The sequence below is a fragment of the Haematobia irritans genome, chromosome 3, assembly GCF_050003625.1.
Source record: "Haematobia irritans isolate KBUSLIRL chromosome 3, ASM5000362v1, whole genome shotgun sequence".
In the NCBI taxonomy this organism is placed as follows: Eukaryota; Metazoa; Arthropoda; class Insecta; order Diptera; family Muscidae; genus Haematobia; species Haematobia irritans.
The window spans coordinates 160,828,597-160,842,076 of record NC_134399.1 but is presented as its reverse complement, the minus strand read 5'-3'; the positions used below and the strand labels follow the sequence as shown (position 1 = coordinate 160,842,076).

Here is a 13,480-nt window from a genome sequence, read left to right as displayed (position 1 = left end):
GAACAATATATCTGGTTTGAAGTTAATAATAATAATAATCATTTGACCGACTATATTTTATGAAAGAGAATTGTTCATACATTTCAACCACAAAGTAAATTACAAAATTTTTTACTGTGAAATTACTTTACGATTTGGGTGAAAATTGTATAATTTAGTTGGATAATGATGTCTTCGTCCACACTCTCCCTCTTATTAGATTAACTCATAAAGTTAACACTGACGCAGTTTGCTTGAAAACAATAAATCGTAATCAAGCTTAATTTGAATTTTTGACAGCCGAATATATTCTATCATATAAATATATACATTTAAAAGTATATCCATTCAGTTGGCCTTGTGACTTCTACCCAATAACGTATTGGTAATAAGATATTACTTGCTGCTGGTGTAGAAATAAAAATCAATTTAACAATTTCGGAGTCCAAAACCATTGGGAATTAAATTCTATCGTAAGAGTTGTTGTTACATTGAAAAATAGAAACCAGAACTTGTTTGAAGCCCAAAAGAATTACGTATATATAAATATATATTTGTGTTATATTAAAATGATGATTGTGTCGAATTAAAAGTTGAATGATCTATGTTATAAATAGGGGGAATACGTCAAGTATTTAATATAATAATGATATGCGATAGAAGGTTGAAATTAATTGTCCACAACATAGATACTTACCCTACAAAACAATTGAAAGTTGTTCAACTAAATTCATCCCCTTTTTAAATTCATCCCAGGATCCTCTATTCATTTTTCCACTTCCGTTGAATTTTTAGAAGGATAAGTCTTACAAAATGCTCTATTTGCTAATTGGCTGTTTTAAGTGAAAAATTTAAATTTCGACAATTAAATAACGCAAAAAAAAGAAATAAAAACAATGAAAATAAAAGTTTGGGTTTTCCACTTGCATGGAAGTTCTTCAAAACAGGTCTTAGAAATTCGCAATATTGCTCTTTTAAGTGAAAAATTAAAAGAGAATGGAAACTCATTATAAATGTAAAAAAACTATGAAAATAAAATTTAAAAATGTACCCTATCGGGGATTTAAACATGAGCCGTGTTTAAGTTCAAATTCGTAAGGTCAAAATGTATTCGTTAGATGGGGACTTAAAATCTTGTAAAATGACAATTTCCCCCTCGTTAGAAAATGTACCCTAAGCTCTGGATGCAGCTCTGTGCTTTCAGCACAATTCGTTACATTTTTCTAACGAGTCGCGCCATTACCGTCTTGCGGCGTCTAACTTTTGTTATTATTGGTTTCTGGATTACGTCCATATAACAGCGAATTGTTAAAAAAGGTAAATAATAATCTCCCAAAAATTCAATAAAATTACGTTTTATTGAAACATCATTGAAAAGAAAAACTAAATCCCTTGTGTTTTTATTTACTTTATTTTTCGGTGCTACGCATTCAAGCCGTTTGCAGCTTTTCGAAATTCTTTTGAGAAGGTTTTGCAACTTTATTAATTTAAAGAATTAACAGATTGGCTGATAAGTCCCCGGTCTAACAAAGAAAAACATATTTTTTTGTCAAAATTCGTTTTTATTATTCAACATAGTTCCCTTCAAGATACAACGATTATAACGACCTTCCAATTTTTTGATACCATGTTGGTAGTACTCCTTCGGTTTTGCCTCAAAATAGTCCTCAGTTTCGGCGATCACCTCTTCATTGCAGCCAAATTTGTTCCCTGCGAGCAACCTTTTGAGGTCTGAGAACAAGAAAAAGTCGCTGGGGGCCAGATCTGGAGAATACGGTGGGTGGGGAAGCAATTCGAAGCCCAATTCATGAATTTTTGCCATCGTTCTCAATGACTTGTGGCACGGTGCGTTGTTTTGGTGGAACAACTCTTTTTTTCTTCTTCATATGGGGCCGTTTTGCCGCGATTTCGACCTTCAAACGCTCCAATAACGCCATAACAGGTTGGCTGATAAGTCCCCGGTCTGACACATAGATGGCGTCGCTAGTATTAAATGAATATTATTTTTATATAGTACCAACCTGCAAATGATTCTTGTCAAAAGTTGACGTCTGTAAGTCAATTAGTTTGTGAGATAGAGCGTCTTTTGTGAAGCAACTTTTGTTATTGTGAAAAAATGGAAAAAAAGGAATTTCGTGTTTTGATAAAAATACTGTTTTTTGAAGGGGAAAAATACGGCGGAAGAAAAAACTTGGCTTGAGTTTCCGGACTCTGCCCCAGGGAAATCAACAATAATTGATTGGTATGCAAAATTCAAGCGAAATGAGCACGGAACGCGGTGGACGCCCGAAAGAGGTGCTTACCGACGAAAACATCAAAAAAATTCACAAAATGATTTTGAATGACCGTAAAATGAAGTTGATCGAGATAGCATAGGCCTTAAAGATATCAAAGGAACGTGTTGGTCATATCATTCATCAATATTTGCATATGCGGAAGCTCTGCGCAAAATGGGTGCCGCGCGAGCTCACATTTGACCAAAAACAACAACGCGTTGATGATTTTGAGCGGTGTTTGCAGCTGTTAACTCGTAATACACCCTTAAAGATATCAAAGGAACGTGTTGGTCATATCATTCATCAATATTTGGATATGCGGAAGCTCTGCGCAAAATGGGTGCCGCGCGAGCTCACATTTGACCAAAAACAACAACGCGTTGATGATTCTGAGCGGTGTTTGCAGCTGTTAACTCGTAATACACCCGAGTTTTTCCGTCGATATGTGACAATGGATGAAACATTGCTCCATCACTACACTCCTGAGTCCAATCGACAGCCGGCTGAGTGGATAGCGACCGGTGAACCGTCTCCGAAGCGTGGAAAGACTCAAAAGTCCGCTGGCAAAGTAATGGCCTCTGTTTTATGGGATGCGCATGGAATAGTTTTTATCGATTATCTTGAGAAAGGAAAAACCATCAACAGTGACTATTATATGGCGTTATTGGAGCGTTTGAAGGTCGAAATCGCGGTCCCATATGAAGAAGAAAAAAGTGTTGTTCCACCAAGACAATGCACCGTGCCACAAGTCATTGAGAACGATGGCAAAAATTCATGAATTGAGCTTCGAATTGCTTCCCCACCCACTTTTCATTAAAAATTGGATTATTTTTAATTAAGTTCGTGATTGAGATACATTTATGACACCCTTAATAAGGAGATTAATTTCTTATCTTAAGCTTAAGCTTGCTTGGTATTTTATTTGTTGCTTTAGTAGTTTTTCGTGCTATGTATACTAACAAATTTCTTTGGGTGTAGACAAAAACATTCTGCTGTCCACCTGGGCTAACAGATTCAAATTTTTTTCTCTCCGAAAGAATTTTCCGTATGTCATCCATGATAAAGGAAACCTAACCCAGCTTTGTTCCACAGTTTAATTATAAAAACAGCATTTAAACTTTTCTATACTAATTACAACATTTTTCCGGTGTAGACCCTTTTCCCCTGACCTGACGTGCATAACCAACAATGGCATATCATTCAATAAAAACACACTTCACTTTGTAAATATGTACTCGACACAACGACTATATAATGATTTAATCGTTATATTGCGTATTTTTTTGTTTTGTTTATTTACAAGTGTGTTCGATTTTTTTTGCTTATTCTAGAGAGAACGAATAGAAAAATCGTGATTTAAATTTCATACAATGGAAATCGACAAACATAGCAAATATAGAATTTAAGGCTATTTATTCTCAATTATGAATACATTGATTGTAGCGGAATTAAATAACATTCCAGTTCCAGCGGAATTAAATAACAGAGGTTCTAACAATGGAATGGCGAGTCCAAAAGCCTATTAAAACAGAACATCAATTTTGGAATTAATTTTTGAACTTTTAAGTCATCAAGCTCGGTCCAAAGATTATTCTACTTTTTAACATGTTTGAACCCTTAGAAAACTGTCAACGAAAATTTAGTAAAATTTTTCCCAATGTGAGAAAATTTTGCTTATTTTTATTTATTAATTTTTTATTTTTATTTATTTATAGCTTTAACTGCTAGGGTTTTAAGCTTGCTTATTTTATTATTGTTGCTTTCGACCATTCCCTTTCAAGTTATAATAAAATTAGAAAAAAAACAACTTTCGCCCGAACACCAAAAAGTTTTTCCGTAATTCTGGTGTTATTTCTGAATATTTCAAAGCTTCTCTAAGTCTGCTCACCATAATGTGCTCCCAAAAAAAAAAACTTTTCTCTGGAACGAAATTTTAGACAAACAAAATTCCCCTTTCTTATAAAGTATTTTCTTTGAGAGCATTTATACCCAAATATATGACAAGCGATTGAATGATTAAAACAAAAGGACAATTAAATTAAGGATATATATTTTTTGCAAATTTTATTATAACTTGAAAAGTGAATGATCCAAAGTACAAATACAGAAAGTTTATTTTCTTTAAAATAAATTAAATTATGTTATACACCCAAAAAAAAATTATTTCCTCTCAAACGAAATTTTAGACAAACAAATATCGTTTCCCATTTGCTTTTTGGGATAAAAGAATATACTTTTTGTGATAAACGTTGATTTTTTTATAGGATGTAAAAACAATTTCATACAGACTAACAAAATTTTTTTCTGGCTAATTGTATCTTTCCTCACATCTTTCTCACTTTCCCGAGGTTTTTAGTTCTTAGCAACTTTTTTTGTAATACAAACAATGTAGAAGAAATTGTTCGATTTCATATTTTTTTTTTTAATTTTACCTTTCGCGTGGATGGAGAATCGAAACTCGAACCATACAGTTTGTAAGCCAACACACTATCCACTGGGCTACGTAGCACAAGCAACACAAATAGTCAAGCTGTTATATTTATAATGCATACTTTTCGGCGCCCACAAGCCCAATTAAAAAAAATTTATATGACAGAAACATTCATTTAGTTGGCCACGGTGGATCAATGGGCATGCTGCCCGCGTCGCATACAAAGGGTCGTGGGTTCGATCCCTGCTTCGACCGAACACCAAATATTTTTTACATATCCAATTTTTGTAAAAAACAAGTATATACAGCACTAAGTTCGGCCGTGCCGAATCTTAAATACCCACCACCATGAATCAAATATTAGGGTTTACTTTGCAATTTCAGGAGGGCTTGAGGACACTTCTCGAAGATAAATTTAAAGATTTCACCTATGAGGACTATATCAGATTCTGGATTTATAAGAACCATTTTTGTTTGAGTTTTAGAGGAATCATTAACATCTTTTGTAAGTGTGCAAGAAAATTATAAAATAACGTCTTGATTTGAAATCGTAAATCTGTAGAAGTAAAATCTGGAAATTTTACATTGAGTTTCATGATCAGTGCGTCTTCTACACCCTCAAGGAGTGAAGTCGGTCTATATGGAGGCATTACCAAATGGACCGATAAAAAACTTAATCCGATACACGTTTTTGTGAGCCTAAAATACCAGAATATTTACAATTTCAGGCAAATCAGATAAAAACTACGGGTTCTAGAAACCCAAGGAGTTAAATCGGGAGATCGTTCTTATGGGGGCTATACTAAAATATGGACCGATACTCACATTGAATATTTAATCAGCTGGCAAAAAAATTGGGGCATTAGAGGGTTAAAAAATAATAAAAAAATAAAAAAACAAATGTATCGGTCTCCTCTTTCGGCATACCTCTTGTATGACCCGAAAATACCTCTAGAAGCCCAAGAAGTAAAATCGGGAAATCGGTCTATATGGGGGATATACCAAAATATGGACCGATACTCACCATTTTCGGCACACCTCTTTATGGTCCTAAAATACCTCTACATTTCCAATTCCAGACAAATTGGATAAAAACTACGGTTTCTATAAGCCCAACACCCCAAATCGGGAGGTCGTTTTATATGGGGACCATACCAAAACATGGACCGATACTCAAAATTTTTTTTGGACCGATACTCACATTGAATATTTAATCAGCTGGCAAAAAATTGGGGCATTAGAGGTTTAAAAAAAATAAATAAAACAAATGTATCGGTCTCCTCTTTCGGCACACCTCTCTATGACCCAAAAATACCTCTAGATTTCCAATTTCAGGTAAATTGAATAAAAACTGCGGTTTCTATAAGCCCAAGAAGTAAAATCGGGAGATCGGTCTATATGGGGGCTATACCAAAATATGGACCGATACTCACAATTTTTGGCACACGTATTTGTGGTCCTACAATACCTCTACATTTCCAATTTCAGGTAAATTGAATAAAAACTGCGGTCTCTATAAGCCCAAGAAGTAAAATCGGGAGAACGGTCTATATGGGGGCTATACCAAAACATGGACCGATACTCACCTCTTTATGGCCATAAAATACCTCTAGATTTCAAATTTCAGGCAAATTGGATAAAAACTACGATTTCTATAAGCCCAAGACCCCAAATCGGGAGGTCGGTTTATATGGAGACTATATCAAAACCTGGACCGATATAGCCCATCTTCGAACTGGACCTGCCTGCAGACAAAAGACGAGTTTGTGCAAAATTTCAGCACGATTGCTTCATTATTGAAGACTAGCGTGATTACAACAGACAGACGGACATCGTTATATCGTCTTAGAGAACCCTATATATTTTCACCGATATTTCGATGTGTTACAAACGGAATGACAAACTTATTATACCCCCGTCACCATTCTATGGTGGTGGGTACAAAAAAGCGGAAAATTGTTCTAGAAGTTGCTTTTCTTCCATTTTTTTTGAGCGAGAAAGATACATGGCTATACAGGTTATATCACCCTTTTTGTATGATCGTTGTGAAGGCATCCTCCAAATTTTATTTTTTGATCATCTTGATTTGCATGCACGCACATCTTTGTTTATGGTACTCGTTTACCCTCAATTAACATTATTTGGCTTCAAAGAATAATTATAACAATAAATGAAAACTTCTTTGGTCTAAAATTTCGTTTCCCAGAAACATAAATAGAAATTTGAGGGTTCTCGTCGGATAATATTTAATGCATTTCCCACGTGTATTTATCTCTATTTTTCTTGAGTACTTGGCATTCCTCCTAAACAAACGAAAAAATAAGGACTACTAAAATAAGGACTGCTGGATAGTCCGAATTAGAGATGTTGTACTGTAATAAACAAAATAATAATAAAAAAACAGAAAGATAAAACAAATGTAATCACAATCATTTTATAATACAAGATTATTCTATAAAGAAAGCACACTATTTCAGTTAGTTAACGTCGACTTTTTAAACATTTAAAACTTTTTTTTGCAAAGATTAAATTGTTTATTTTTGCCAAGATTAAGTAGACTAGTTAATGTTTTGATAACAACCACCGATTAGTGTTATTTTTCTAATAGCAATACTTATATGATATCTGATATCTTCAATATTATCTAAAAAAAAAAAAAACAACAACAAAATCAATGACTATTATTTTTAATAACCTGTACAGTCCTTTACATACATATATATTTTTAAAAAATTTTGAAACTGAAATAAAAATTCACTCATCCATCAATTAATTGGCAAATAACCAAATTGAATAGACAAAAACAAATTTTCAAATCTTAGTCTACTTCGTCTAAGAAATCGTAATCGTAAGATAATGTTTTTACAAACAAAATCGGCAAATGTAGACGAACATATTAAAACAGCCGGCATTAATTGCTACGTATTTAAAATCATCTAAAATTAAAATAATCGTTTCTATAAGACTGCCCATAAAAAATCTTTTATTTTGTAAAAAACTGTCATCATTACAATATAAAAATGCCATAGCAATTGTTCACTGATAGAGATAAAAAAATTCACACAAACAATGCATTGGCTACTATTAATTGGCTGCTATGTAATGACATTTTGTTTGTTGTTGGGATATTAGTAGTTGGGATATTAGTAAAACACACGATTAAGCTATTCTGATTATTAAGTGAAATTGTAAAATTATGAAAATAATAGTAAACACTTGAAGGGAAAATGATTACTTTTGAGATAAAGTCAATAAAGTGCAAAAGTCTTCTCATGGGGTCCTTTATCTAAAGCTATGTTGCCAGTATTTACCCCAAATTGGAGATTTTTCTTCGGGAATGGGACGAAATTTATGAGTTGGGAACTTGGAGATTTTAATGGGGGAATTTTCAGATATTTTGTGGGAATTTTTTCCATATGTAACCCTAAAACCAAACACTTTTTTAAAATTGTAAAAAAGGCATATAACAGCGAATCAAATAATAAAATATAAAAAAACAATTGCTCTTTGGTATAATAAGTTTTCTATTCCGTTTGTTTGTTTTTAAGTCAAAACTCAAAATAAAATTGTTTTGTTGCTCTTATAAACGATTTTATTGCTGACAATAATATCTTACAGGATAAATCGTTTGAACCGACAATTACTGTACTCCCGTTTCTTTAAAGAAAATAAAGCTTTTTCATACTTCAGTCTATTACAATTCGATCTTCTTTTCTTTTTTTCATTTCAGTTATGGGTCTTTTAACTGAAGGCAGCCCTCTGTCCTGGAATGAAACTAAAGCTTTGGCAGAACATGTTCGCAAACATGGCATACAACAATTCATAAATCTCTACCATCAGCTGAAGGATCGTCAAGGTGATGTCTTAAAATGGGGTGACGAAGTTGAATATGTCATAGTTAAATTTGACGATAATGGCAAAGTAGCACGAGTTTCTCTGAAAGCTCGTGAACTATTGGCTAAACTCAATGAAAAAGAAATGACTGATCCACAAGGTGTAAAATCTCTGTGGCGTCCCGAATATGGTGCCTATATGATTGAAGGTACCCCAGGCAAGCCATATGGTGGTCTAATGGCACATTTTAATCTCGTAGAGGCCAATATGCGTTATCGTCGTGAAGAGGTCACTGAATTACTGGACAAAGATGAATGTGTTATGTCCATAACGAATTTTCCTCGATTAGGTTGTCCTGAGTTCACCTATCCCATATACAATCCTAATCCTGAGGATCCCAATAGTGCAGCGAAATCATTGTATTTTCCAGATGAAGCTATATTTCCCGGCCATCCTCGTTTCAAAAATCTAACTCGTAATATTCGTATGCGTCGAGGTGAGAAAGTAGCCATAAAACTTAAAGTATTTAAAGATGAAAATACCAAGATACCAGTCGAAGGCAGTCCTCCTAATGAACCGGATGTAGTATTATTAGACGCTATGGGTTTCGGTATGGGTTGCTGTTGTTTACAATTAACATTCCAAGCGTGTAATATTACAGAAGCACGTACTTTGTATGATCACCTAGCACCTTTGTGTCCCATTATGTTGGCCTTAACAGCGGCTTCACCTATATATCGAGGCTATTTAACCGAATCAGATTGCCGTTGGAATGTCATATCATCATCGGTCGATTGTCGCACACCGGAAGAAAGAGGCCTTAAACCATTGAAAGAGAATAAGTTCCGCATTGCTAAATCACGGTATGATTCTATAGATTCATATCTCTCCCCCGAGGGTGAGAAATATAATGATGTCCCGATTACGTATGATGAGAATGTTTATCAAACTCTACGTAATGGTGGTATTGATCACCTATTGGCTCAACATGTTGCTCATCTCTTCATTCGTGATACAGTTTCATTGTTCAGTGAGAAAGTGCATCAGAACGATGAAGAAGATACAGATCATTTCGAGAATATACAATCCACAAATTGGCAAACAATGCGCTTCAAACCCCCACCACCTAATTCATCAATTGGTTGGCGTGTTGAGTTCCGGCCATGCGAAGCTCAAATAAGTGATTTTGAAAATGCAGCCATTGTATGTTTTGTAGTGCTATTGACTCGTGTTATACTGTCGTATCAGTTAAATTTCCTAACACCTATCAGTAAAGTTGATGATAATATGCAGAGAGCCCAGAAACGTGATGCCTGTCGCAAAGAGCAGTTTTGGTTCCGCAGGAATGTACGCAAAACCAAAAAACATTCATCAAATGGTTTTGCCAATGGAACGGCGAAAGATGTTGATCATCACAATGGTGGCACCACTTTAAATGGCACAGCAGATGCCATTAAAGAAAATGCCAAAATGAATGGTGGCACGAATGGTTATCATTCAACTGAAAATCACATTGAACAAGAAGAGGAATTCGAGCTCATGTCGATTGGGGAAATATTCAATGGCAAGGTGAGATTGAAGCTTGAAATAGGATTTGTGATAGCAAAAAAATTTCGTTTTCAATATTTGTAATTTTAGGCTGATGGTTTTCCTGGATTGGTGCCTCTAATACGTAGCTACTTACAATCAATGGAAGTTGATACAGATACTCATTGTACCATTGAGCAATATTTACGTTTTATAGAAAGAAGAGCATCTGGAGAATTGGTGACAACAGCCACGTGGATGAGAGAGCAGGTCTTGAAACATCCCGACTATAAGTAAGTGAATTGATAATGAATTTTATTTTTGTAGAAAAATTCGATGAAATTTTATTTTTATAGAAAATTTCGTCGAAATTTTATTTTTATAGACAATTTCGTCGAAATTTTATTTCTCTTGAAAATTCCGTCGAAATTTTATTTTTATAGAAAATTTCGTCGAAATTTTATTTTTATAGAAAATTCCGTCGAAATTTTATTTTTATAGAAAATTACGTCGAAATTTTATTTTTTTATTGTTAAATAAATGAAATGAAATGAAAATTTCGTCGAAAGTTTATTTTTATAGAAAATTCCGTCAAAGTTTAATTTTTGTAGAAAATTTCGTCGAAATTTTATTTTTTTATTGTTAAATAAATGAAATGAAAATTTCGTCGAAATTTTATTTTTATAGAAAATTCCATCAAAGTTTAATTTTTGTAGAAAATTGCGTCGAAATTTAATTTTTATTTTTTGTCGAAATTTTATATTTATATAAAATTTTGTCGAAATTTTATTTTTATAGAAAATTTTATCGAAATTGTATTTTTATAGAAAATTTCGTCGAAATTTTATTTCTATAGAAAATTTCGTCGAAATTTTATTTGTATAGAAAATTTTGTCGAAATTTTATTTTTATAGAAAATTTCGTCGAAATTTTATTTTTATAGAAAATTTCGTTGAAATTTTATTTTTATAGAAAATTTCGTCGAAATTTTATTTTTATAGAAAATTTCGTTCAAATTTTATTTTTATAGAAAATTTCGTCGAAATTTTATTTTTATAGAAAATTTTGTCGAATTTTTTTATAGAAAATTTCATGGAAAAATTTCGTCGAAATTTTATATTTATAGAAAATTTCGTCGATATTTTATTTTTATAGAAAATTTCGTCGAAATTTATATTTATAAAAAATTTCGCCGAAATTTTTATTTATAGAAAAATTCGTGGAAATTTATATTTATAGAAAAATTCGTGGAAATTTATATTTATAGAAAATTTCGTCGAAATTTTATTTTTATAGAAAATTTCGTCGAAATTTATATATATAGAAAATTTCGTCGAAATTTTATTTTTATAGAAAATTTCGTCAAAGTTTAATTTTTGTAGACAATTTCGTCGAAATTTTATTTTTATTTTTTTTTGTCGAAATTTTATATTTATATAAAATTTTGTCGAAATTTTATTTTTTTATAGAAAATTTCATCGAAATTTATATTTATAAAAAATTTCGTCGAAATTTTATTTTTATAGAAATTTTCGTTGAAATTTTATTTTTCTAGACAATTTCGTGGAAATTTTATTTTTGTAGAAAATTTCCTAAAAATTTATATTTATTGAAAATTTCGTCAAAATTTTATGTTTATAGAAAATTTCGTCGAAATTTTATTTTTTTATTGTTAAATAAATGAAATGAAAATGTCGTCGAAATTTTATTTTTATAGAAAATTTCATCGAATTTTATATTTATAGAAAATTTCATCGAAATTTTATATTTATTGAAAATTTTGTCGAAATTTTATATTTATTGAAAATTTCGTCGAAATTTTGTATTTATAGAAAATTTAGGAAATTACTCAAGAAAAAAATGTTTATAGAAAAATTTGTCGAAATTTACAGATTCCTTATTATATTTTCTTTAATATTTAATACATTTTAATAATTAACACAGTCGGCTCCGCATTCGTCTGGCTATATTAGCTAGCTATTATAATATTGAAAGTTGAATGATTTTATATTCAAATGATTTTATTCTCATTTCATTACAGAAAAGATTCCATTGTTAGTGATACAATAAATTTTGATATACTCAAGAAAATTGAAGCCATTCAAAAGGGAAATTTAATAGAGCCATCTCTATTGGGCCAAGGAAATCACACGAAGACTAAAGATTTCATTCCAATGGCCATACAAAAGCATTTGACTGGTTGTTGTGAAAGCATATGACCAAATGCAGGTGATACTTTTCAATATGGTAGCAACAAATATAATAATGATGTTGGAGCAGATGATGATAACGATAATGATGAGAAGGTGATAACTGTGATGGAGAGACAAGAAAATCAACAAATACAACAACAGTAGCAGCAAAACTCGCTTAGAGCTCAGATGCAATAGAAAATCGAAGAAATAATAACTTCCATACAAGCCATGAAAATTCGAAACAATGAAAGCCAAATTGATGGTAAGCAGCCACGATAATTATAATAGGCAAAACCACTGGCCATGATAGTCGAACGACAGTAAATGTTGCGTTGACTTGTTAGTAGCGCGATCTAGCTCGTCCCAGATATACATTGGCTTATGTAACAGCAATTTCTAGTTCAATCATCTTGCATCTTGTTGATATCTCAACGAAGTCATAAAAGACTTGTAAATTCAGTTAAACGCTTTTTAAAACCATAAACAGGCATAAATGCAACAAAACCATAATGGGAGTTGTGCAAAATACATGTGATAATGCTTTTGTCTTTTCTCTACTCCCTCTCGAAGCGAACATGCAATGTAAATGGTTGTAGTCGGTTGAAATAAAAATCAAGGACGCCACGAATGTCTCAGAGAGTACGTTCTCCTTCATAATCATTGGTATAAAGTGATGCAAACAACATCAAGGAAGGGTATTAAGTTAAATATATTATCTATAAACATTTACATTATTATAAATCTATACATATACTATATGAAAAATAATATAATTTTTATTATTTGTTAAATTATTTCTTTAAAAAGAATATAACACATAAACGACTCCTTTATAAACTATAAGTGTTTATTTATTGATTACTTAAAAGAAAATAAGATTTTTTTCTAAAAGGAAATTTTTAAATATTAAAAAAATATATATTATATTCGACCTGTATTTAGATTTTTCCAAATATTGATAAAAATGAGCTCTATGTCTCGTTTTTATCAACAATTGGGAAATTTTTAAACTATATCAAACATACACGCGTATACAATTTAATTGCCACTTAAAATTAATGCAAATGAAAATAATGAACAAAATAAATATTGTGAGAAAAAAACTAAAAAACCATATAAAATATACAAAATAAAAATGAATAAAAACAGAAAAGCCAATTGGTACAAATAAACACAAATTTCGAGTTATCATGTTTTCTTTAATGTGTAATGCAGTGGATAAATTTACATTGGGTGAA

At 31.8% G+C, this 13,480-nt stretch overlaps 1 protein-coding gene across 1 annotated transcript in view; it reads left to right on the top strand.

Moving 5' to 3' along the window:
- LOC142231767 (glutamate--cysteine ligase-like) overlaps positions 1–13,420 on the top strand; it is a 50,822-nt gene extending 37,402 nt beyond the window's left edge. Inside the window, exons 3-5 of the mRNA XM_075302405.1 lie at positions 8,417–10,089; positions 10,159–10,340; positions 12,089–13,420. Of these exons, the coding sequence (XP_075158520.1) occupies positions 8,419–10,089; positions 10,159–10,340; positions 12,089–12,266 (2,031 nt within the window). The 5' untranslated portion in view covers positions 8,417–8,418 and the 3' untranslated portion in view covers positions 12,267–13,420. The remainder of the gene's footprint in view (positions 1–8,416; positions 10,090–10,158; positions 10,341–12,088) is intronic.
- The last annotated feature ends 60 nt before the right edge of the window (positions 13,421–13,480 follow it).